Below are 27,467 nucleotides of genomic sequence, written 5' to 3' on the forward strand. Positions count from 1 at the left end.
GGAAGCTCGCGCACCCTAATGCCCCGCAAATGTGTTCGCGTTTAACGTACGTAAGGTGAGAAACAATATTCTAAATCTCCCTAGTGAATATTTTACAAACGGCACATTTTATGCTCATGCATTTGAGCTCATGCACGTATCTTCCATATGGTGCATGTCATTTAAGTTTCACTCCGTGGTGTTTGTAGTTATATGGCAGGGCAGGCAGATTAGATTTGCGCAGGAATTTACTGCATTTACTACATTTAATGCAGAAAGCACAACTCACCCACACGGATTGATGTTTGCCTACACATTACCTATAGCGTCCAGCTTACACCTCTAGGCGCTAATTCGGCTCGTCAAAACCTTAATTGCATGAGATTCCTTCCATCTTCAAATCCACGTTGAGCTGCCAGGCACGAGATTCCGGGATTAAATCCCGGGACGAAATCATGCGATTAAATAAGAAAACACCCGTGTGCTTGTATTTACGTGCCCGGTAAAGAAGCCCAGGTGGTCGAAATTATTCCGGAGTTCCCCACTACGGCGCACCTCATAATCAAATCGTGGTTTTGGCAAGTGAAACTTCAGTTTTTTTTATCTTTAAAAACACAAAAAGCTTAGTTTCAGAACTCATTATGATTTTTTGTTTCTTCGGTCCGCTTTGTCAGGTTTACAAAATGCAGATTATATGCGAGGTATGCCAACGGGAAAATCAAATATGCCAGCATCAAGTATTTTTTCTTCACTCCATCCCCAAAGCATTCATCCAGCCACATGAAAATGATGTCTAACCTAAAATATTCTGAAGGAACAACGAACCAAGACAACTAGATAATATCGTGCTCAGTATAAGCCGGAACGCCCGACCGCTTTGTCGCGCGCTTGCATGTAGCTGCAGCTCGTACTCAGTGCGATACTACACGATGGCATAGGGACGCTAAGAGGAAACATTCAGCCGTCTGTTTTCTCACACTTTTTACTAAAACACCTGGCACATAGTGTTGAAATTGGCAGCGGGAATCCAATGTGAAGTGGCTCACGAGGTAGGAGAGACATCTTAGGTATAAATTTTGTCGTCTGTGCCACTGTTTTGGTTAAGTACCACGACGTGCGCAACTGCGAATGAAACACCCCATGGCACTAATTTCGCTAATTAAAAACAAGGGTCCTTGTTTAGTTCAGCTAGCACGGCGTTAAGAGCAGCTACGAACCATGTTTGAGGCATGACATTGGAGAAAGGCCCTGGTTTGCAAATTATTGGCAACGCTCTTATTTAGGCCAAGGTTCTGGTGGTTTCGCCAGACATTCCTCTTGACGTTACATTTATTTTCGCTGAATCAGAATTTATGCCTTTCACAGTCATTTTATGGCTGCGAGAAACTATGTGGATAACCGTACTGTGACGCCCTGTAAAACTTGCATCTTCTCCAAAATTTGTTATTAACTTACACTTACACTGCATAATTTGTTGTTCGTTGATCACAACATATTTGCTGCTTCAACGAAATAGAATGAGGTGCCTTGCGTAATTCACTCAGAAGACCGCGAAAAGGCCATTTTTTTTTATACGGTATAATAAATTGGGAGAGCTGGACTGATTATATTAGAGCGCAATATTAGCATAAGCACTTCATGCTTTCGATAGCCATTTGGAAGAGAGTGGCCCTCATTTCCTGGTAATATGAAATTTCAACCATTTTTGGTCCTCCCGAAGATGCGGGGAAACTCAGTAAGCGTGTCATATAACGCCTCTAAAGACGACGAAAATGAGGGCTTATAAATTTTTATTTACCCACTGGTTAACTGACACAATTTTCCTGTGCACCGCCCTTCAGCTTCCGCACATTTTCTCACAGTATAAACTTCGGGAGTGACTAGATTTTTTCCTTAGAATATTGTAAAAAACATGGATATAAAGTTTTGAAGTGCTTCTGGCTTAATTAAAAGCTTTGCTGTAATACACGATGGGAAATGATATGTTCAGACATTCTATACTTACGTGACAGCGTCGTTGAACATATCGCTGAGGACGCCCATCGCGTTATTGCCACGATAATTGAATATGCCAAGAGCAATTAATGTTTTCGAGTTGACGGCGTTTGTTGACACTTGTAGAGCCTTCAGATTCTGAGAAATCAAAATAAAATTGAAAGAAAAGACGAAATGATTGCGTGGGTCAGTGGTAAATCTAAAGAGCGAAAATGGCAAGAAAAACATACAATTCATAATGATCGCTTCTTTTATAGGCGTGTTTATTTCTCCTGTTTGCGTTTTTCGTTGACATAAATAAATCAGTGGCATTTCATCACGAGGTGCCATGTTCCAGCACGTATTTAGGGGCGGGCAGGAGGGCAGGCGGACACGCATCTCCTCTAGCTCGGCCGTGGCTGTTCATGCAGTCACACGTAGTTGTGCGCGTATGCTGCCCGTAAGCGTTATCTGTGGCGGGTGCAAACGTTGAGCGAGCCGAGATGGCTAATGCCTGCATGTGCGCTGTGAACCCATGCGCCTAGTTCTGCTGGTCGCGTAATCTCACGTTTCGGAGACGTGCTGAAGCGAGAGGCAGCGGAAGCGTTTGCTTCTTTCTGTTTGCGCTCATCCCGCCAGTGTCGACACAGCGTGTGTTCGCGGTCATCGAGTGAGTTCGCCTGTGCCGGTGTGAAACCATGTTTGTTAATTTAAATATTAAGCGAAGTGTTTGCTCCAGTATATGCGGTCTAAAAAGCAACCCATTCTTTGCATAGTTACCTAATACATTTCTGTAGTCATCAATGCTTCGCTTTGGTGCGGATTGGTGATCTGTTGTTCTTTTTTTAGCTACCCGAGGACACTTAGCCTTCTTCGGGAAGCTAGTTGAAATGTCAGATTTCCTGACAGCACGCAGCCTTGCACGATGTCTACAAACTACAGTTACTAAATAGCGAAACCTCTACATTCGAAAACTCTACATTCGCCTTTTGGTTTTACGGTTGCTGTATTGTTGGTGTTGTGGTTTGCGAATATTTCGATACGCCATAAGTAATAAAGTTAGAGCTGTTTAAAGATCATGTCTTAAACCGAACCCGTGATGACACGGACAAATTTGGCGGTCTCTTCAAGCTATCAACGCCAGCCTAAGGTATATGCATAGATTCACAGCTTTCAGTGGGCCCGAACCTCAAATCGCGCAGCTATAAACACCCTTCTGTTTTTTTTTTGTGTGTGTGTGGTGGTGGTGGTGGTTAAACTTTCATTTCGAAACGCATCCTGGTGGAGCGCAGAACGCATTTACCACCCGTTTAGTCGCATCCTCATAACGCATGGGAAGAGAATATCGGGATTGCTGTTTTCTGCTTTTGCTTATTTTCAGTCTTGCTTTATTCTGGCAGCTGCTCTATGTGCCGTTCATTTTCTTGGTTGTCTGTTTGCGTTACCTGTACCGTGCTTCATTCCCGACCCTTGACTTCTCTCGCTCGGCTTCGTTACACACACTGTTAACCACAACAACAACAACCAAAAACAACAACAATTGCGATACTCCCTATTGCTAATCTTTAGCGAAGCTCTATACGTGTTTTCATTTCTCGTGTAAATACTTTGTACTATGATTATTAAGGCACGCGGTTTGTAATAATAAGAAAACACTGCGAGTAGCATGCATTGTTTCCATACTGATGAAGCATGCTACTCTGAAGCCATATCGTAGCCATCGTCGCCAAATAGCCCGTCTCGCGCGGCACTGTGCCTTCCTTCTCACGGTTTCGCTCCACAAACGAAGAGAGCGGGCCCTCGGTCGCGGCGGAATCGTGCCGTCGGCGACAGCGGCGACAACACCCAAGGGAGCGTCGCACCGAGCCTCGCTCGTAGCCGCTCGCCATCGCATCTTTCAGGGGCAGCGATACCAGTCACATGCACTTGCACCGTGGACCGACATGCGCAGCTGACGCCTTATTAAAGGCCAGAATACATGGAGCGAACTTTCACGACGAAGTTCGGGCGGCAGAAAATCTGCCGCGGCGCGACACCGTATATTCGTCGGGCTGCGCTACATGGAGCGAAGACACGGCGACCGCCACCGGCGAGTCGCTGCGTAGTTATCAATGTGGCTAGACGAAGCAAATGCGCTGTAGTGCAACACATGACACAAAAGATAACTTTAACGACACCTATTATCGCTTTTGAATTATGGAACACTCTAAAAACGCGTAAAATTTCGTTTAGAAATAATGTCTATAGTGTTTTTTATGTGTTTGAGACATTCATGTGCTGATGTAGTTTAAAGCAAGCGGCGATGCTATACGTTGTGGCAACACTGGGCAAGTAAACAACTTTCGGCTCTTCCAACGCGTGCGCGGCACGCTTCTGAACAGCCGAAATTAACTTGTCGTTTAATTCCAGCCGCGCCGCTTTGGATGCCATGACTACGAAAAGCGGGAGACCGGCGTGAACGAGAGAGCGGGATCGGGATACACGAACGAGCGGGGAAGCCTAGTCGGAAGTAGGGGCGGATAGTTAGACCTGATTGGCTCGCTTGGGGCGCCGCTCGTTTGCCACTTCCGGCATCGCTGACACCGGACGAACTTTTCTGCGCCAGCTAGATCGGCGGCGAACGACGTTTTCGCCGCCGCCGCGTGTCGCGCGTACGCCGCGGGGCGTCGGACGCCGACTATTCGTCGCATATTCGCTCCATGTATTCTGGCCTTTAGGCGAGAGTAGCACTCCCTACTTCAAGCCACTGTGGTGACGTGATAACGCAACGGCTAGTGCTACTGGTCCACTGGAGATTGCGCACAGTAAATTTTTTGTTTGTCCACGTGACCAGAAATCGCACTTACTGGCGCTCATACCGTGTAAAACTGGTCAGTGAAACAGCAAAGGCCTAAAATTTACAATTTCTCGAAGTACGAAATTTCAGAAACGTTTTAGAATTGCGGAAGATAGTTTATTTTTAAATTTGTGTGTTGAAACCGGGTGGTCGTTACAAACGAGGTTGGGTAAGACCAGAGTGTTAGTTGTGCCAAGTACTCCAAAGAGTGATGTTCCTGCGGGAACATTCACACGTATAGGTATTGTGTAGCCATCCACTGCACATGTGTTTTATTCTGTCCTTGCAGCGGCCTTGATAAATTGGTTTGGCTGGTAAACCACAATTCTCATCCGACCAACGCCTGTCAAAACGCTCCTTTTAGGGAAAAGACCAAGCGCACCGAAAAAAAGCATTAGATTGCGATGTGACATGCGGACCAGGAGTAACAATGTACTTACTGCAAGAAGCACTTTCGCCTTGTCGTATAGACTCTTTACTTTCGTTGATGTGTGCAACACGTTCAACACGCCGTAGTGCTTGAGGTTGCTGTGCCTAGAATGATTTTGCAGTTCCTGTTCGGTCGTTGCGTTCATACTAGTCGGGGCTGAGTACCTGAGAACGAATGAACGTAGTGAAATGTCGTACACTTATTGTTGAGCGTTTTGCAGAGATCCTAAAACATAGCGGTAGTTTCCACGGCGGAATGTAACAATAGTAACGTCCGCTTTAGACGCCTGAGTAGGCTCGGTAAGCGCAGCCTTTTTCGCGAGCCCTTCCGAACTTTCTTCACCGTGTCTGTTGGCTGGGTGCTGCTGCTGCTGCTGTTTTGCCGAATGACTCACACTCAATGTTGCCAAACTCCAAAGTAGGTTTCCCTCTAATTAAGATAGCAAAAAATTCCATATATTTCTGTAGATATAGGGAAAATGTGGGTGTTTTGTGAGTTGTCTGTAAGATAAGCAGCGTTCGTGCTGTGCAAATACATTGCAGGTTTTAGTTTTAATACTTATTTATGTATTAGTTTGTAAGGATTGATTCAAGTCACTGTGCTTAAGCTAAAATGATGTGACCAGTGCAAATTGCAATGCTGGCAACGGCAATTTATTCGCGCACAGCCTCCACATTGTCAAACGTAGGAGTAAAATTATTCAAATGTTAAAACACATGCATACATCATGGAAAAATGCAATAAATGATAAAATCATAGAAGACTCTACGGCCCGGCTGGAGGCACAGGACCGTTCCCACTCGTGTGTCATGTAAGATGTTGCAAAAAAAAATGTTTCAATGGTCGACAGATCGTTCATACCAAATTGTACATGTCTTTTCGCATGAGAAGCATGTGCCGTTGGTGCATAGAAAAATCGTAACAGTGCGCTCCTAACAAATCTTGCTTGGCATCAAGGGTCGCCTGCAAGGTTGCTGCTTCCAGTTTGTTGCTTGTGTTTCCCTTGACAAGGTTAATTTGAAAGGAAACTCTCTCCATGGTAGCACTGCAATGAGGCCGGCCACAAGAGTTTGCTCACGAAGTCACTCAGTGTTGGAAACATAGGGACACGTCACCTTGAGTGGTTTGTCGCACGCACTTCCGAAAACGCTCCCCACACACATCTGCAGGTAAACCTGGGTCCGTGTTTTCGAAGATGCCTCTATTCGTTGTCGAGCTTGTTGATGTTCTCTACCGTAAACAATCAAGGGAACGAAAAAGCAAGAGGAGCAATCGAAGCAACACGTTTCTCTACCACAGACCCGGGATCGATTGCCTGAAGCCGCTTCATCGATAAATTGCCTAGAGGAAGTCTTTTGATTATTTACATCGCCTTCAATATAAAATTCCAAGCATTTCAGGCGGAAGTTGTGCACAGCTGTAGGGTCAGCGTCAATTAGTATAGATAACCCTGACGTTACCATGCCACCAAAGTAGACTTTCTCGAGTGGGACGAAGTTGGTTCGGTCTTTGTAACGCAATCGATCGAGCAGCGTGTCACGGAGGTATCGGCGTTGCGATATGCTTCAGCAATTATTTAAAGACAGTGCAAATGTGGTCACTCTGCATGTGGAGTCTCGCTCCTTCCGCCTGCAATTCCTTGTTCAGCGTTGTGAAGAGTGGGTGAACATACTTGAGTAAATACAGGTATACATCTTGGTCGGCGGGTCTTTCAGTTTGCCGAGTATAGAATCCATGGCTAAGAGTCGGTCCGCACGACTCGGTCATGCGGACCGACTCTTAGGCCATGGTCGCAGGACCATCGCCTAAGAGTCCATGGCTTGGTCCAGCGACCATGGCCATGTTCGTTGGACCTAGGCGATGTCCTGCGGACCGTCGGACGTCCGGTGAAGAAGCCCATGTGGTGAATCCGAAGCCATCCACCATGGCGTCGCCATTTCACCTCTTGCTCTCTCTTACGAAAATGCCTATTTTACGTTTTAATGCTTTTGCGTGAAATTTTCTTTCGCTTCAGAAATTTTCTCTAAGGAGGCGACTGAATTATTCTGCTAGCTCCTGTCGTGGCTAGAAAAAGAAGCGTTATAAATGAGTTGGCAGTGACAAAGATTTCGCCTAACCCTGTACGCAGGCTAAAGCCACTAAGCTATCACACGCCTGAAATTGGATATTTCTCGGCGCCAAGTGTTTTACGTTTTCCCATTAAAAAAATTCAGCAGTTCCTATCCGCGGCACTTCTTTGTTTGGCATAATGAGATAACTGTAAATCACTAACCGGATATCGAATCCGATGCCACCCGAAGTCTTTGTGAGGGTCTTCATTATCATCTTGAACGTTACCCAGCTTTCTTCGGTTTCGATGCCGTGCATGACGCCGTGAACCACGGCGACGTTGGCATAGTAGATGTAATCGCACAGCCCGTCAGTCGGGATCATTTCGGGGAAGATGGCCTTTCCGCCCACCGTGCAGATGAGCTCGTCTACAGAGACTGCAAACAGGGCGTGAAGAAGAATGGGTTCGGGTGGGAAAGAGAAGTGCCTAACCTGCTTCATCCGAATTTCACGGCCGATGTAGATCTAGTTAAAGAAAGTTTAAATGCTGGGACACTGCGTGAACCCCTCAATGCAGATTAATACTTGGGACGAAATATGCTTCCTCGTTTCGCGGTGTCCGTTTGATATTCAAGAATATTGCCGTCACATCCTAAGCTCTATTTTCCCAGCGTTTCGTGGAGCAAATTGAGAAGTGTAAAGCAACTAGGAACTACTTTGTACATATTATGTATAAGTAACCCTTCTTTTTGCCAGTAATACTGCAATACTAAACATGAATCACTGTTATTTGTGTACAAACTAATAATTATATCCCTAGGGTTTACGTTGTGCATATTGGGTATAAGTAACCCTTTCTTGTTGCCAATAATTGTGCAATATTACACCCGACTCACTGTTATTTGTATATACACTATTAATTATATCCCACCCCTTACATTATTCGACTCGCCCTGCAGCCCATAATACGTAAAAGTAATAAATTGCAGAAGCGGTGATAATCAAGAGCATCTTTCAGTTTTAAAGCTCTTTACTGCAACTGACGCGGTTTGTGTCTAGTACGCTCAATGGTGCTGTGTGGCAAGACCGAAACTTATGGGCACACCTTCGGAGAAACACATTTTTAGTCTGTTTTGAAATGCAGAAGGACGAACCGACTGTGGCCGCCCAGCGACTGTTAGGATAGCAGAAACACTTGGTTTATGCGAAGTCGTCCGTTCGTCGGATTCTGACTGGAATTTTTGAAGTGAGAGAGGTTTGTGCCGAAACTGCTGACACCTGAGCAACATGCGCGGTGAAAAGAATGTTGTGTGAATCGAAAACATTAGACGGCGGGCATCAATTCTTGCAAACGGTCGTCGTGGGCAAATAAACTTGGATTTACGAATGTGACATCGAATTGAAGCCGCAGAGCAAGAACTGGAAAATGAAAATGAGCCAAAGCCGATAAAAGGTAAATGTTATAAAGTACAAAGCAAAAACAACATTCTCTCAGAACTTTTCTAGGAGTTATCCAAACGATGCGTAAGCATTTCCTGTATACATTAAAGACGTGGTGTTTCGTATAATTTCGTATAACGACCGCGAAAAGCGAGCCAGTCAGCGAGCCAGTCTTCGACTTATGGTCTTCGGTACCGCTGAAGATGGGTGTTGACGCAACGGGCCGGGGCAGACCACGGTATTCATTGGGACAGCGGGTTGTGGTTGCGGTGGTCCTTCTTCCGGCGTAATGAAAACAGGCTGCAGTGTCCGGTTGCGAAGTTGCAGGATTCCGGTTGTACCCAGCACCTCCACCAATTGTAAAGGGTGTTTATTCGGCTCGTAGAGCCGCAGCGACCAACGCGGCAACAGCAGGTAGGGCGCAGCCAGCGATCGAACTGGGTACGAGACACACGATGGCAACGGGGCTTTTCAGCCTGCCGATCTTCTTCGTCACAGCGTGAACATTCTTCTGCCTACCCACCGAGGAATCCTGTCCGTCACGTAAGACGAATTGCTATAAAGAAAGTAATGTATAAAACACCAGTTTCTGCCAAGGCTTTGTTGGAAGATATGATGTTCGTGGAATAAAAGCCGTCTCTACAACCACATGTAGAACTGACTTGGTGTGTTGAATACACCAGTTAATTTCCTATTTTGTGAAAATTCAATGCCAAACCGCCGCGTAACCGTTGCGTTTTCGTGGTCCCAGGATGCGCCTTCCGCTGGCGCGTTCCTTCACCAACCGAAATGACACGAATCTATGAGGGCTCACCCGCTTCACGTCGCCCAACACAAACAGCAGTCAATGACATGATGAGGGTTTTAAGGAGTGGTGAGGGGTTATACGGGTCTCATCACATTGATAGTGGTTCGACGCAGATAGATGACGTTCTAAAGAAGGATAAGGGTTTATAATGGTAGGATCAATTTTGATAATGTTAGCAAATCAATACACATCATCAGTTAATTCTGATTATTATTGATAAGGGGTGAATCAGGCTCGATAACGTAGATAAGGACCGATAAGAGTGTGGAAAGGCCCGATTATGTCTGGTATGTCTGATATCACTGATAAGGACAAATGAGGTTTGATAAAGATCGGATCGAGTCTGATAAGGTAACCGGTAAAGGTGGATAAGGGTATGAGCTAGTCCGATAAAATTGATAACGACTGCTATGGGTTGACAAACTTTGTAGTGGTCGGATCAAGTTTCCTAACATTGATAATGACACCGGGCGGCATGGAAATGAGGAAGTTGCACGATGCTTGCGCATACTTAGACTACTCCATGAAGAGTTCTTTTTTTATCCGATAGAATTCTGCACCTCAAATTTGTATCTGTAAGTCAGGATTGGCCACCCTGGTGCAATACTTGGCCACAACTTCCTATATGAACACAACAATCAAACCCCGGCCCTCAGTCCCCAGCAGCTGCGAAGCAAATGACCACGGTGGCGGTCAGAGCTATAACGCAGCCGAGGGTGCTAAGAATCCCTGGTTCCGGACAGGCCATGGGAATGGGAATGGGACATGGCCATGGCCATGGGAATCTGAATCTGGCAACGTTTAACGCTAGAATGTTATCTAGTCAGGAGAGTCTAGCAGTGCTATTAAAGGGCAGCAAATGGAATATAATAGGGCTCAGTGTAGTTAGGAGGATGAAAGAAGCATATACAGTGCTGAAAAACGGGCCCGTCCTGTGCAACTGAGGCTTAGTGGAGAGACGAGAACTAGCAGTCGGATTCTTGATTATTAAGGATAATTAAGGAATAAGGAAAGAGAAGATTGGGTAAGGGAACAAAGGCGAGTTATTGATATCTTAGTTGAAATCAAGAAAAATAAATGGGCATGAGCAGGACATGTAATGAGGAGGGAAGATAACCGACGGTCATTAAGGGTTACGTACTAGATTCCAAGGGAAAGGAGGCGTAGCAGCGGGCGGCAGAAAGTTAGGTGGAAGGATATAGCTGGTGATATACACGAATTCTATAGCATTAATGAGAGGGTGGCAGGTGTTGTGGTGAAACTAAATAAGAGGTACAAATTGATGGTTGTACAGGTCTACGCCCCTACATCCAGTCATGTTGAACAGGAATTCGAAAGTTTCTATGGAGACGTGGAATCCGCAATGAGAAAAGTCAAAACAAAATACACTGCACTGATGGGTCACTTCAACGCAAGGGTACGGAAGAAGCAGGGTGGAGACAAGGAAGTGGGGGAATATGGAACCGGCTCTAGGAATATCAGGGGAGTGTTATTAGTAGTGTTTGCAGAACAGAATAATATGCGGATAATGAATACTTTTTCCGCAAACGGGTTAGCCGAAAGTGGACGGGGAGCAGCCCGAATGGCGAGACTAGAAATGAAATCGACTTCATGCTCTGCGGGAACCGTGGCATCATACAAGAGGTAGACGTGCTCGGCAAGGTGCGCTGCAGGGACCATAGGATGGTAGAACTCGAATTAGCCTTGACTTGATGAGGGAACGCAAGAAACTGGTACATAAGAAGCCAACAAATGAGTTAGCTGTAAAAGGGAAACTACAGGAATTGCGGATCAAGCTACAGAAAAGTTGTTTGGCTGTAACTCGGGAAGAAGACCTTAGTGTTGAAGCAATGAACGACAATCTTATGGGCATCATTAAGGAGTGCGCAATAGAAGTCGGTGGTAACGCCGTTAGACAGAAGACCAGTAAGCTATCGCAGGAGACGCAAAATCTGATCATGAAACGCCAATGTATGAATTCCTCCAACCCTACAGCTAGAATAGAAATGGGAGAACTTTCTAAGTTAATCAACAAGCGTAAGACAGCTGACATAAGGAACTATAATGTGAATAGAATTGAACAGGCTCTCATTAACGGAGGAACCCTAAAAGCAGTGAAGACGAAACTAGGAATAGGCGAAAATCAGATGTATGCGTTAAGAAACAAAGCCGGCAATGACATTACTAATATGGATGAGATATATCAAGTGGCTGAGGAGTTCTATAGAAATTGATACAGTACCAGTGGCACCCACGACGAAAATGGAAGAGAGAAAGTTCTAAAGGAAATTGAAATCCCACAAGCAATGCCGGAAGAAGTAAAGAAAGCCTTGGCAGCTATGGAAAGGGGGAAGACAGTTGGGGAGGATCAGGTAAAAGCAGTTTTGTTGAATGATTGTGGACATATTGTTGTAGAAATCTGGCCACCCTGTATACGCCATGCCTCATGGCTTTGAGAATACCAGAATCTGGGAAGAATCCTAACGTGATCCTAATCCTTAAGAAAGGGGATGCCAAAGACTTGCAAAATTAAAGACCGATCAGCTTAGTGTCCGTTGCCTACAAAGTATTTACTAAGGTAATCGCAAATAGAATCAGGAGCACATTAGACTTCTGTCAACCAAAAGACCAGGCAGGATTTCGTAAAGCTACTCAACAATAGACTATATTCACACTATCAATCAGGTGATATCATGCGCGGAATAGCACGAACCCTTAAATATGGCTTTCATTGATTACGAGAAAGCGTTTGAATTAGTCGAAACCTCAGCAGTCATGGAGGCATTACGAAAACAGGGTGTAGACGAGCCGTATGTAAAAATACTGAAAAATATCTATTGCGGCCCCACAGCCACTGTAGCTCTCCATAAGGAAATCAACAAAATCCCAATGAAGAAAGGCGTCAGGCAGAGAGATACGATCTCTGCAGCGCTATTCACAGCGTGTTTACAGGAGGTATTCAGAGACCTCGATTGCGAAGAATTGGGGATAAGAGTACCTTACTAATTTGGTAACTTCCGATTCGCTGATGATAATGCCTTGCTTAGTAACTCGGAGGACCCATTGCGATGCATGCTCACTGAACTGGAGAGGCACAGCAGAAGGGTGGGTCTCAAAATTAATCTGCAGAAAACTAAAGTAATGTTTAACATTCTCCGAAGAGAACATCCGTTTACGATAGGTAGCGAGACAGTGGAAGTGGTAAAGGAGTACATCTACTTAGGACAGGTAGTGACCGCGGATACTGATCACAAAACTGAAACAATCAGAAGAATAAGAATGGGCTGGGGTGCATTTGGCAGGAATTCTCAGATCATGAACAGCAGGTTGCCATTATCCCTCAAGAGAAAGGTGTTTAAAAGCTGTGTCTTACCAGTACTCACGTACGGGGCAAAAGCCTGGAGGCTTACAAAAACAGTTCTACTTAAATTGATAACGACGCAACGAGCTATGGAAAGAAGTATGATGGGTGCAACGTTTAGGGATAAGAAAATACCAGATTGGGTCAGGACACAAACCTGAGGTAATGACATCTTAGTGGAAATCAAGAAAAATAAAAAAATGCATGGGGACATGTAATGAGGAGAGAAGATAACCGATGGTCATTAAGGGTTACGGACCGGATTCCAAGGGAAGGGAAGCGTAGCATGGGGCGCCAGAAAGTTAGGTGGGCGGATGAGATAAAGTTTGCCGGGACAACATGGCCACAATTACTACTTGACCGGGGTAGTTGGATAAGTATGGAAGAGGCCTTTGGCCTGCAGTGTGCGTAACCAGGCTGATGATGATGATGATGATGATGATGATCATGATCATGATTATCTGCTAATGGTTTCATCGGCACAATTATTGTAAACTGGCTGTGCCTTGCAGTCTCACCTGCTAGAATTTGTAAATTGCAATATGCGCCATAAGCTAATTAGACACTTAATCTGAAGTTTAGTAATAAATAATTGTGCATTTCAATTTTTTTCACATGCATCTTTGAGCAGACAAGCTCGTGAACTAGAATTGCGCAATCTGCCAAAGGACATTGTTTCAAAAATGTTGGAACTGTTTGCTGGAACGCCCTGTAGACACAGATTGAGTGGTGCGTTTAACGTTGGTGCGCACCTGCATAGTCGATAGCAGTTAGATTATGCATGGAAACTGGAGGACGAGGCTCAATAGGCTCAGAAATCTTCGCTGTTATAAAACGTCAGGAGTGAGTTGTGTAACGAAGCAGTCACATTCCATTCGCTCGCTTTGCTCCACATGTCGCTTTTTGTCTGACGTGTGTAACGTGGTGGTAATGCTTAAGAAGCTTATGCACCTGAATACCGACGAACTGGCGCTAACGCAAGCAGCAGTGGAATGACCAACTTGCAAGAACAATGGGTGGTAGGTGTCTCGCCCCGAAGACAGTGAATTAGTCTTTCTTTTAGCATTTATAAACTGAGAAATTTTCATGACTCCCACATGATCATGTCTGCCTAAACGTGTCTTACATTAGAATCTAAAGTTGACGTTTCCAGCACATTGCATTAGAATTTTGTGCTTAGTGACAAAATTCTTCGGTAAAGGTGCGGATGTCATTTCAAGGTTGCTGGCTGAAAAATGCGGCCACTAGAAATTGTGGAATATACTACAACCGGTGAGTGCCTGGGTTCTTGCCGTAGCCAAAGATGTATGAAATGCGAATTACTGATCTTGTAAGAAGGCGACCATGGAAACATGCTGCAACGAAATAACGCAAATAAAAGAGAGAACGCGGAAGGACACGACAAGTATGGTTTCAGCAAATGCACTTCAACAATTGGTTATAAAACAATTCAGTGCGCACATGGCTTGTATGCTATTGGAGCGTAACTTGTGTGTGTAGACATAGTGGGGCACAGTTTCCAATAAACTATTATTTCAACCACAACCGAACGGCGCCTATGACACCTTTGAAAGCTCCATAACCTCTCGCTCTCACAGCACCCCACCCTCCTATGTTATCCTCTGTCCTTTCGTCTTCTTTTTTCGTTCCTTGTCTTCTCTGTTTCTTTTTATGCCACATTCCGACTCTCCCGCTCTTGTGCCCCCGTCTTAGAAGCCATGCATAGAGGCATCAAACGACAGCGCTCATTTTCTTTAAAGTGTCTCCCGTTACAGTAAGTCGCCGCCCACAACGACGGCAAGTGACGTTATTCTACCAACCTGAGCGTTCCTGGCATGGTGCTAAGCTCGCTATCTGCGCCCAGTGCCACGAATGCTTTTGTACGCCAAGTTTAACGCTGCTGCTCTGTAAAGCGACGCGTAGAGCCTACACAACAGGGTATCACTGGGTAGGGACAGCTCGATCATAACGCCCCCGAAAAAATTACCATTACTATACAACGAGCGGCATGGCACCTGAGGACATTAACCTGCAGGTTACGCGAGACGCTCGTCGTCAAAATCCGCTGCACGTTTCTTGTCACAGCGCTCTGATTTCAGGGTGTCTACCAACCGGGAAAACCGGGAATTCTCAAGGATTTGTAGTATGGAAAAAGTCAGGGAAAACCCAAGGAATCGGGGCCTCTATCAGAGAAAATTAGCGGCAATGTTATTGAAAAGGTCGAAAGTCGGGGTAATGCTTGCTCGAGCAACATACAGGAATCGTAATGAATCCTCTTTGACGTGCTGTCATCGGGTGGAGGAGTTGCCAATGTGCAGTCAACGACCGACTTTCCCTATTCCCGATAATTTGACAGCTTCGCGGCACCACCACGTACGTAACCCATAGAGTCAACGTATCAGAACGTGTGAAATATCGGACGCAAGAACTCTTCGCCGTCCGATTTTCCGGGCGTTTTGCCGTGACCACAGGCCCGAAACAGCAATAATTAAAGGCACCACCGCTGCCGTTTTGATTACTTCGCCACCTCGAACCGGCACTCACGCACGCAGATCCGCTGGCCGCCGTTGCCACCACTGCGGCTACGCTAGGCCTAGCTGCTTCGACGTTCTCTATGAAGCTTGTTGCCGTTGGGTGTCGAGTTCATTATTCAAAGAATAAGCTGCTGTCAGCAATGGCACGGACTCCGCATTTGTGGTCCTCGCGATTGGCTTAGGAACTTAGAAAACACGATGCGTTGCATAATGCCGGTTCTCGAATGTCAGCTTCGCCTCCGTACAGCAATGTTACATGGTGAAGCATAAGCAAAAGTATTGCAGTGAACCACAACAAGCGTGGGAAGGGGCTATTGCCACTGAACACAGTATGCATTCCTTAATTATACACACGTGCACCCGGTATTTCCTGTCACAGTACGAGTGCCGATATGCCTAATATGTGTACCGACAGCCCTTTAGAGCGTGTTCGAACGTGCCTGTCGCGGTTTGAGCCCCTAAGGGCAGTAAATGACACGCATTTATTTTTTGCAACTGGCCGATTTTTCGAAGGTTTTCCCGACCGCTAGGGAGTTCTAAAAACCGGTCGTGGACTGTGTAACTGACCAAGGTGCTTCAAATGGTCCTTGGGGCGAACAAGTGGCAGGAGGAGGACAAGAACAGAAATTATGTATGCATTGAGGAATAAACGGAAAAGGAAGCTTGCTGCCGCCGTTTCGAAGAAGCTTGAGGTAAAAAAACAAAATTTTGTTGATGCCGAGATGCAGGTGTCCCTCATCCAAACCAAAATAAACTCTTTAAAGCAGCGAAACACAGCACTCAGGTGTCGTGCGTGGGCTGAGAGTATGTCAGGACAGTTGAGGTTGACTTACGAGCGGTTGAGAGAGAATCTCAATTGTGACAGTATTCGGGTCTCATACAAGTGAGCTTGCTATCAGTTGATAGAAATAGCTCATATTCGAATATATTTGCTTCCATGTGCATCTCCTTTTTATTTGTATTTGTGAATGTGCGACTTCATTTGCAATTTTTTTCGAAGACACTTTATTTGCTGTGGATTTTACTAACCCTTGCCTTCTATTCTCTTTTTGAATACCATAACCACTACTTCTTAGCATTCAAATTGGATTAGGTCGCTTTTTTATTTTTTTTCATGTGCTTACTGGAAAGTGACAGCATCAGGCGATATGGGTTCAGCCCATCTTGAAATAAAACGTAGTTCTGCATCACTCAGGGAAATGTGCAAAGGCACTCAGGGAAAACCTGGAAAACTCAGGGAATTCGGAAATGTCAACTCGGTAGACACCCTGTATTTGTCTTGCCGGTTCGTGAAAGCTTCGTTCACCTTTTCCGTATTAGGTATGCCTTTTATAGCATCTTTCCGGATCTAATCTAGACGTAGTACAGTCTAAAGAAGTGGGCCTATCCCCTAGGCTGTGCAGTGCAAATTAGGTCGGCCGGTCCTGTGGGTATGTACTGTCTAAAAATAATTCCCCGATCCCGAAGGTAGATCATCTAAATGATGTGCGCAATTTAACGATGTTGGAAGGTCCCGAAGAAGTCGCAGTGGAAAAAATTTGAGCAGACGTACGATCCTCCTACTTCTTCCATGACAGGCGTAATGTGAAACAGTGCCGTGCACAGTGACACCGCGCCATTCTCAACCCTAACTCGCCAAGGAGGACATTTTGTATCTACGTCATTTGAATGTTGAATCGCCTAGTAAATTTGCTTTTTTTTCATTTCATAGCTGTGTAGCCGCTTTCAACGTTAAGCAGTGTTCTTGGCTAACAGGAGCATACCATCGTATGGTAGTGCCGTAGCAATATTAATTCAAATGGGAGTCTTCTCATGAACGCTTACGCCATGTGAAAAGCATTTAAGCATGTATAGGTATGAAGACTCTCTAGATTCGTATCTCTTGGAGTACCGGACTGCGTAAAAGCTATTAAAGTTTACAATACCAGCTCTTACATGCTTTCGTAGTTGTCGTAGGAACTGTCGTGGGCCGTGGACTAGGCCTTGGAGTAGGCCTCGGAGTAGGCCTTGGAGTCGGCCTTGGAGTGGGCTTTAGAGTCGGCCCCGGAGTGGGCATTGGTGTGGGAATTATTGTGGGCTTCGGAGTGGGCCTGGGAGTGGGACTCGGAGTGGGACTTGCAGTGGGCCTCGGCGTGGGCCTCGGCGTCGGCCTCGGCGTCGGCCTCGGCGTGGGCATTGGAGTGGGCCTGGGAGTGGGACTCGGAGTGGGACTTGCAGTGGGCCTCAGCGTGAGCTTCGGCGTGGGCCTCGGCATGGGCATCGGCGTGGGCTTCGGCATGGGCTTTGGCGTCGGCCTCGGCATGGGCCGCAAAGTGGGCCTGGGAGTAGGACTCGCAGTGGGACTTGCAGTGGGCCTCGGCGTGAGCTTCGGCGTGGGACTCGGCGTCGGCTTCGGCGTGGGCCTCGGCGTTAGCCTCGGCGTGGGCCTTGGAGTGGGCCTGGGGGTGGGACTCGGAGTGGGACTTGCAGTGGGCCCCGGCGTGAGCTTCGGCGTGGGCCTCGGCATCGGTTTCGGCATGGGCCTCGGCGTTGGCCTCACCGTGGGCCTTGGAGTGGGCCCGGGAGTGGGACTCGGAGTGGGACTTGCAGTGGGCCTCGGCGTGGGCCTCGGCGTCGGCCTCGGCGTGGGCATTGGAGTGGGCCTGGGAGTGGGACTCGGAGTGGGACTTGCAGTGGGCCTCAGCGTGAGCTTCGGCGTGGGCCTCGGCATGGGCATCGGAGTGGGCTTGGGCATGGGCTTTGGCGTCGGCCTCGGCATGGGCCGCAGAGTGGGCCTGGGAGTAGGACTCGCAGTGGGACTTGCAGTGGGCCTCGGCGTGAGCTTCGGCGTGGGACTCGGCATCGGCTTCGGCGTGGGCCTCGGCGTTAGCCTCGGCGTGGGCCTTGGAGTGGGCCTGGGGGTGGGACTCGGAGTGGGACTTGCAGTGGGCCCCGGCGTGAGCTTCGGCGTGGGCCTCGGCATCGGCTTCGGCATGGGCCTCGGCGTTGGCCTCACCGTGGGCCTTGGAGTGGGCCCGGGAGTGGGACTCGGAGTGGAACTTGCAGTGGGCCTCGCCGTGGGCCTCGGCGTGGGCTTTGGCGTGGGCTTCGGCGTTGGCATCTGCGTGGGCGTCAGAGTGGGCCTGGGAGTGGGACTCGCAGTGGGACTTGCAGTGGGCCTCGGCGTGAGCTCCGGCGTGGGCCTCGGCGTCGGCTTCGGCGTGGGCCTCGACGTCGGCCTCGGTGTGCGCCTTGGAGTGGGCCTGGGAGTGGGACTCGGAGTGGGACTTGCAGTGGGCGTAGGCGTGAGCTTTGGCGTGGGCCTCGGCATCGGCTTCGGCGTGGGCCTCGGCGTCAGCCTCGGCGTGGGCCTTGGAGTGGGCCTGGGAGTGGGACTCGGAGTGGGACTCGGAGTGGGACCTGCAGTGGGCCCCGGCGTGGGCCTCGGCGTGGGCCTGGGAGTGGGACTCGGAGTGGGACTTGCAGTGGGCCTCAGCGTGAGCTTCGGAGTGGGCCTGGGCGTCGGCTTTGCCGTGGGCGTCTGCGTCTGCCTCCGCGTGGGCCTTGGAGTGGGCTGTGGTGTCAGCGCTGGACTAGGCCTCGCTGCCGGCCTTGGAATGGGCTTCGGGGTCGGTGGCAGAATGGGAGGTGGTGTCGGGGGCGGAATGGGAGGTGGTGTAATTCGTCGTGTGGGAGCCGGCGTAGGTTTTGGTGTAGGCGTCGGAGTTGAGGTTGGAGTAGGACTGAGTACGGCAGGTGGGCCAATAATTGGTGGGGTTACAGTAGCTGGCGAAGGCCTCAGTACTGCAGGTGGGCCAATAACTGGTGGGGCTCCAGTTCTTTGCGCAGGTGTTCTTTGACCAGCAGGCGTTGTTCCTGAAGAAATTACCTTTCATTGTAACCCTTTCGGTCAGCAAAGAAGAGAGGAATTACGCGGATTTAGGTACATTATGGTTAAATTTAACATTTGCTACGTGTGACCATGAAGTGAACTATTTGAAGGTAATCAGTAATTTTAGGGAGGAGCAAGGGGACATTGGGATTTTTCTCGCAAGCCACACCTGCTGCTTCAGATAATTTACCTGAAGTGAGCGAGTTGCAGTATTTAACACAGGTGACAATATAAAAATCAGTTCTTAAGAAAAAGGACATGTGGTGTTACAGTATGTCTCAGCTATCATGCACCGAGCTTAAAAAGAAAGGAACGGTTTTGATGAAGATGAAAATAACTGCATCGTTTTTTTAGTTCTTCCATATTATTATTACATTTACGGCAGACATGACAACAGTTTAGGTGTATGATCGCCTTCGAAAAGATCAGTTTCAATTGGTTTCGACGCGCTCTATATTGAGCGACTCTTCTTTACGCGCTTTAAAGAAAATCTTGCGAAATATGAAAATGCATCACATAACAATGCGCCGGCGCGCAACGATGACAATTCTCTTTAATGAGCTGAGTACGGAAGTAAACATGCTATTTCTAGCGCATCAGCTATCACATCAGGTCGCGCTTGGGATTGATTTTAGGCACGTGGCGTGCGCCGATTACTCACGCATGCGCGAACCTGGTCGCGGAATAGCGATGACAAGCGTGAAGGAGCAAGCAAGAGCGATTTCATAGCGCAAACCATTATTTGCCTCATTCTTGGCACTTTGCGGCAGGCACATGGTTGCCAGTTAAGTTCCTGCCTCACCTTGGTAATAAATAAAAAGAATATGTGACCAACGCTGCAATACAACCTCGTTCGTCTAGCACATCCCGGTGCAGTAATCATTAGGCGACGATCGCTTTTTTTTTCTTACCTTGTTAAGAAACATGCGTAAATACATACAAAGTGGTAACTCAGTGCTGAAAAATTGAATAACTCGTTTCGCTAGACTACTTATCGCAACAACTTCACAGAGGTCATGACAGACGAAACTGACAAGTTGCTGAAGCCACTGTGGCAAAGCAATCATTAGTTTTAGGGTATCATGCATACACGCAAGACTTTGAATTAGGCATTTACTTTGTAGACTTTTTATCTACGCCGGTAATAATACCATCCATACACGTTTCCCACGTGGTGCTTATACACAAAAGCATTATCATGGCATGTCATGCGTCAGTGCATGACGAGAAACGTGTATCAAAAGGTCTAATCAGAAGTTTTTTTTAAGCTGAACTTCTTAAAAGGCTGATGTCCCGATGGTCTTGAAAACGCGGCGTGTGGTACAGAAAGTCATGTGAGGTCGCTTTGCGCAGATACGGGTTGGTGCTACTGCTCGCGTGTTCGTCGTTCTTTTATTAAACAGCTGGCTCCGATGCCGCTGATTAATGGTATCTTCGACTGGTCGCCTGTATGCCCCGAAGCAGAGTCGGGTAGATCGGGCGTTTCCCGAGCTCAAAGTTAGAGGACAAGCGCGCAAGCCGAACGTGCGACTCGCTCTCGGAGGATGAAATTGCCGATGCGAAACCACGTGACTACTGCCAACGTCCAATGATTCGCCTATCCAAAGCTCCCGGCAGTGCCAGAAAAACCGGCAGACGTGCCGGCGGGAAGAGCGTTCGTCGAGGCGCCAGCATGCAGTGGCCTAGGTTGCCAAGGTTACGGTGGGCCGTCGCCAACAGCAGCGACGCGGCGCTGCGATGACGTTTCAATCTCGATGACTGCTCCGACGACAGGGCTCGGAGCGCCCCAGAGCGCTCCAAGATGGAGGAGAGCAATCGAGAAGAACCAGCCGAACGCAGGGCGCGCACCCTCTTTCAACCAGCCGAAGACAACGCCGCTCACGAGAGCGCTCCAGAGCGCTCAGAAACGACCAGCCGAAGATAGCATAAGTGAAAAAAGAAATAAAGGCAATGCTTATTAAGATAGAGTTAGTTCAGGCACTCGAACCCACGGCCTTCGGTGGGAGTCGAACCATGGAGCTTATGCGGAAGTCTAACCCATGATCTTTGGGGATAAGGCGAAATTAATTAAAACGCTGTAATATAGAATTCATTAAGGCACCCGAGCGCACGACCCTTCAGAGAGTCGAAGCCATTTCCTTTGACGTTAATTACGGTGATTCAATTGTGCGAAGGCACAGTTGGTTAAGGTAGTGTCTTTACTCCCTCACCAGAGCAGGAATCGGCCTTCCTGTTGCATTATTCGGCCACTCCCTCCAAAGTTATTCAATAGATCAACCAATGGCCCTCAGTCCCCAGCCGATGTAGAGCACCTTACCAGGGCGGCGCTCAGACCTGTAACGCAGCGAAGGGTGCTAAGGATCTCTAGACTCGGACAGGTTGCCAATGCAAACTGACCTTGGGACCATCTAACATCCGAACTTTTTCGAGTGAAGCTGCTTTAGGAAGCCTCTTTGAGGAACTATCAGACATGTTTGGAATATCATCGGTTTTCGTGAGGTTGGAAAAACTGGTGAGGTTTGAAGAACTGGTAATAGCCATGTCATCTGCTATAGAGGACTTCCAGATAAAAATCAGTACAGAGTGCGATTCCTAATCCATCAGGATATAGCAGGCAACATTGACGAATTCTGCAGCATTAATGAGCGAGTAGCGGTAGTCATAATAAAACCTAATGACCTTCACCGAATGAAACAATTGACACGGGCTAGTTATTTCCTTAGTAGTGTGTCTACTGTATACACGGTGCCCCATCATTACTGGCTGACATCTTGATTGATAATTTTGCCTTTAATATTTAAGCATATCTCCACTTCGTTTCGCCAACCATCTTTCATGTCTGCCACATTTCGATCGTGTTTTACATCGAAGCTGCATATGACTAACATCCCGGGATTTCTTCGAATTCGTAGAGAGAAAACTAATCACAGCAGAAGGCGCGCTGCCTTGCCCCGCTGGGTTATTTGCAGCACCACCAGATGGCGCTCGCCTCCGTGCATCCGCGGCAGCGGTGGTGGCCGCGCAAGGGAAAGAAAAAGAAAGAACTGAACGCTCGCCTTCGTGCATAGCGTTCTCCGCAAGCGCTTCCTGGCAAAATCTACGGTCACATAAGCCTCATTTGCTGAGAAGCTAAAACGGTAGCACACGAAGCAGGCATTGACGCCACTATATTTTCCTATCTATATAGGAACTCGCCTAGTAAATGATTTATTTGTGTTGTGATAGCGCTGTGGGGAGGCCATGGATAGGACTGCTGAATACCAGCGCGAAAACGATGAGTGGCAGCAGCAACAGCAACGTCACTATGCACAACGGCGTTGTGCTCTTACTCGGCAGGACCAATATCAAGGCTACGTCAGTCACATTGGTCGATTGGATCAGGTGATACTGCAACTTCGCTGGCCAGCCACCTACACAGAATGGGTTCGAGCCCATGTGTGTTATGGTTTATTTATTTTCCGGAGAATGGAACGCCTTCCTTCACTCCCACCCGCAATGTCTTCATTGAGCGAGGCCGGGCATTCCTTTCGAGATCGAAAAACGATTCTAAAAATTCACCGCAAAGTTCTCGATTTCGCTCCCCAACGTGGTACTCATAACGACATAACCCGCAATGGTGGTCCTGTCTCCGCTGCTTAAAATAATAGAATTGTGATGAAGAGAATCGAATACCAACTGCGGAGAATCATCAAACTCGCGCTTTGGAGCTCAGCGTGCGTTGCAACAATGAGAAAAGCGCGGCCAAGGGATCTCAAGTTTTTATACTTCAAGTTCCGGCGAAGACATGGACTGACCGAGGTGCCAAGAAAGTGTACATGAGGAAAATATGGGCTGCTGTTGGCACGGGCCGGGAACGGGGAACACTTGGTAGCTGTCTTCACCAATGCGAAAACTTTCAAGTTAGAGGCCCGTGACGACATTCAGAACACCCGTGTGCCTGTTGCAATGTCAGAGCTCGCGGATGCAGCAAGTTCAACAGTCTTAAGAAACTGGCATGTGGTGTCTGTCGTGGTTTGAGCTGAGTTGAACCAATGACCTCGCAATCTGTTTTTCTCTCGTTTACCATAGTAAACTACCTATGTAGAAGTTGACAGTTACGATGCCCTAGTCTCGCGTAGGGCCTGCGTAGATGATGGTGTTTCCAGCATACGGCCGTTTTCAGTGGGGTCGTCATCGCGCTCCTGTCGTCACAGACACGCATGCTCGCCAACTATCCATACTCTGTTAACAAAGACTTTGTTTGTCCACCTGATACCGCGTTACGGAACACGAAACAATGCCATGTAACTATGTAACCGCAATATTCCTGTCATAACATTCATTCCTATAGTGCTTCGGATCTGCGCAATATTTCTTTCTTGCACCACAAATTTAAAGGATTACAAGCATAAGGATAAGGTGATGGGTATAACGTGTATGTGTCAGCAATATTCGGCTAATCAAACGCAAGGCGCTGCTCAGGGTGACACGTTTGAGGCGAGATTTTTCCTTTCCCTCCGAGCCCTCTAAAGAGCGCTGTCGTAGCTGTGCGCTGGCGCGTAGTCACGTGGTTTACTACTATGTTTCGTGCATTCTCTTTAACACGCAGTTTACGAGATAAAATGCCAGCCAGTCCTGATACTGACCATACTTTGAGTGAACGTGTGCTAATGACCGCCTACGAATAATACGTTTTGTCGGTTCAGCTTGTAAACATTTTCTTTCTGCGCGTTAGCCGGATGAATGCCGGCATTCATTTGAAACGCCAAAGATGAAGTATTGCTGATGTAAACTCCATACCAGATGAGCGTGAAGTTGTAGAAGCGGAAACGGGCAGAAATGCGATCACCGGATAAACAAGCAAGCGTGTCCATATTGAAGAAGCTTTTGTCTCGGCTCAAGCTACCGTCGTATGGTGGTTAATTGGTAAAGGAACTATTGAGAACGTTGTTCTATGTGCCTCAGGACAGGCTGGTGAACTACCTGCGGTAGATGGGAGTCCATCAAACCTCGGTGCTCTCAGCTGCCTCACTAGCTTTAACTGGGGACAGCGCTACTTGGCCTTGTTTGTTTAACGACTTTTAAAATACTCTTTCAACCCGCCGTGGTTGCTCAGTGGCTATGGTGTTGGGCTGCTGAGCACGAGGTCGCGGGATCGAATCCCGGCCACGGCGGCCGCATTTCGATGGGGGCGAAATGCGAAAACACCCGTGTACTTAGATTTAGGTGCACGTTAAAGAACCCCAGGTGGTCAAAATTTCCGGAGTCCTCCACTACGGCGTGCCTCATAATCAGAAAGTGGTTTTGGCACGTAAAACCCCAAATATTATAAAATACTCTTTCATGTTCAGCTTAAACATCTGCATTGACCACCACTGACGCGAGCAGTTAAGCTGCCTTCTTTTTACGGTTTCTTTAGACAACTGCTTTCTGATAGGCCTGTGCCAAGATATGCTCAATCGCGTTGTCACAAAGAATGTGTAAGCCTTTGTCAGCGTCTCTGTGTGGTGAAATACCTAATTTATATCTTTCGGGTACGTTATTTCGCTCGCGGCAGGGGTAGGTCCTGCTGTTTTATCTACAGGTATAGCGACCTTTCTTTTTATTCTAGCTATGCTAAATATCTAATAATCACTGTACCTGACAGTTTCATTTCTGCGAGAATTGGTTTTGTCAGTGACTGTTTTTCGCTTTACTAATGTAAGTTACAAGTATTTAGACACCCCACCATTCTATGGATATGCGTCTAAGTACTTTTGCTTGTTTTTCTTTCCTTCATCTAAAAAGGAAGAATAAATTTGAAGCGCAAGACGACGAACACTCACCGGGTGTCCGAGCTGTAAATGGTGGCAAGGGCACATCTGGTGGCAGCGAGACGTCTCCACCACCTCCATCACCTCCAACATCACCACCACCCCCACCATCACCTCCACCACCGCCGCCACCGAAAACGTCGTCTCCTTCCGGCTCTTCAGCTGTCCACAGAGGGAGAATGGGAAATTCTTTCTTTGTCGAGTCAGCGTTAAGTGTAACGTTACTACCTGTATTAAAAAAAAGGCCATCGAAGGCATTTCAATTTTCGCTTCGTCTAAGGCAGATGAGAACAGTAGCAGCTGAAGTGGACGGTTCGGTGAGTTGTGCAATGCTGGTATTTGAAAGAGCGCACGCGGTATTAAAGACACGGGGAAAAGTATTAGCAACAATTGCTTGTCCTGGTAAGTTACGGGACAAGTACACGGGTAAATTGTTTGTCCTCAAAAGACGCGGGACAGGTGCGCGGGAGAATTTTTTGTACTCGGGAGACACGGCCAGTAAACACGGGACAATCGCTTGTCCTCGAAAAAATTAAAATTAAATTATGGGGTTTCACGTGCCTAAACCACTTTCTGATTATGAGGCACGCCGTAGTGGGGGACTCCGGAAATTTTGACCACCTGGGGTTCTTTAACGTGCACCTAAATCTAAGTACACGGGTGTTTTCGCATTTCGCCCCCATCGAAATGCGGCCGCCGTGGCCGGGATTCGATCCCGCGACCTCGTGCGCAGCAGCCTAACACCATAGCCACTGAGCAACCACGGCGGGTTTGCCCTCGAAAGACACGGGACACGTCCACGGTATGATCGCTTGCCCTGTATACGCTTTCTTTTTCCACATCTTTCGGCCTATATGTGCTGTTTGAAGCATGATTGCAGACGATACACGTGTTTACGTTATATTGTGGCCATCATGTGCTTCGTTCATTAAAAAGGACCTTCAACTCGTAGCCAACACCAATCATTTCTCTTTTTTTTTTGTTCAGACAGAAGAAAAGCTCATAAAATGTTTTAGTAGAGAACCACTAGATCGGTTTTAATCAAATTTGATGCAATTTAGAGAGAGACAGATAAATTAGGCCTACTCGTGATGCGCGCAAGTCTGGACCAGAAACAAGCGCTGCGTTTATGTAGACTGCACCTGTTATCTTAAGCCGAAAGAAAAAAACTGAATATACAGGTTACGTGAGATTGTTACAATGTTAACGAGGGTTCTTAAAAAGTCCTAATCATATAATTATGGGCGTATTTGAGAGCGGTGCATAATATAATAAATTTGTAAGTCCAAAATGTAATCTCCGGCAAAATGTTTTGCGCAAATGTGATGCGAGTTCCTTTGTCTCCGAGTTGTAATTGTAATCATCATAATTGAGTTGTCTTAAATTTAGAAATTTTCAATATGGTTTCCTAAAGAAGTGACAGCCTAAACAAGAAGTTGGAAGGTTATTCAACTTCCAGGTTAAGTTCATCAAAGACTGCCTGCCTGAGGGAGGTCCAGGTGAAATAGGGGTGGAGTCACTGCTCACGGCACTCTATCACGTCACCGCTAGACTGAGGAGAGTAGGAGGAGTTTTGGGAGGTTTATATATTTTTTCGCTGCGGGATCTTAGGGATGGGCTCTAAGTTGGACGTATGGCGATGTGTCAATTTTTTAAAATTATTTCCGGAGATCTGCATAAGAAAACAGGGACTGCAATATGATGCACTCCGATGTAGGGGAAGAGCGTCTGTTCAGTAAGAGCTTCAATATCGGGCTTCTGTGCTAGAGGTCCGCGGTTGAAATCCAGCCGTCGGGCAATTTGATTAATTTATTTGAAGCTGGCAGTTTGGCTCGAAGGGCGAAGAATTGACAGAAAGAACGCGCAGTTCTACCCGAAAGGCGAATAATCAATTGCGATAGCGAATTAGTAGGCAACTATATGAAGTAAGGATAGTAGCATTATCGACCGTGTAAGCTTGGAAACATTCGCTTATTAACTTATCTAACAAGCATGGCCTCATCACGCACAAGCAAACATGAACACATCGCACTCGATGGGCGCGGCACTCGCTATGAAAACGCTGGTGTGAGCAGAAGTGGTAGCTGTAGTGAGTGAACTGACCTTCTTGCGGTCTATCGCTCCAACGCAAGGGCTAGTGCCCTCAAAGGTATGAGCCGCCTGCAGATCCCTTTCAAGGTTGGGCGCACACGACCGAGCATAGTATGAAATTCTCTGCGAAGTCGAACTCCCCCCCCCCCCCCACCGTGCCTACCGCGCTGCCACTCTGCTTTCTGCCACATCGCGCGCGGGATGGAACCGCGATCGTCTTTTGCTTTCGGAGCACCACGCCTCACCCCCCTCCCTACCTAGCTACCGCCGACGGCATTCCGCGAGAAGGCAAACAGCGCTTT

General features: G+C 47.4%; 1 protein-coding gene across 1 annotated transcript in view; it reads right to left on the reverse strand.

Moving 5' to 3' along the window:
* The window catches only part of LOC135907217 (mucin-2-like), a 65,251-nt gene that overhangs the window by 25,126 nt on the left and 12,658 nt on the right, over positions 1 to 27,467 (reverse strand). The window contains exons 5-9 of the mRNA XM_070526386.1: positions 25,087 to 25,236; positions 17,347 to 19,266; positions 7,492 to 7,705; positions 5,230 to 5,383; positions 1,985 to 2,112 (exon numbers count right to left, since the gene is read on the reverse strand). Of these exons, the coding sequence (XP_070382487.1) occupies positions 1,985 to 2,112; positions 5,230 to 5,383; positions 7,492 to 7,705; positions 17,347 to 19,266; positions 25,087 to 25,236 (2,566 nt within the window). The remainder of the gene's footprint in view (positions 1 to 1,984; positions 2,113 to 5,229; positions 5,384 to 7,491; positions 7,706 to 17,346; positions 19,267 to 25,086; positions 25,237 to 27,467) is intronic.

The sequence above is a fragment of the Dermacentor albipictus genome, chromosome 9, assembly GCF_038994185.2.
Source record: "Dermacentor albipictus isolate Rhodes 1998 colony chromosome 9, USDA_Dalb.pri_finalv2, whole genome shotgun sequence".
NCBI classification, from domain to species: Eukaryota; Metazoa; Arthropoda; class Arachnida; order Ixodida; family Ixodidae; genus Dermacentor; species Dermacentor albipictus.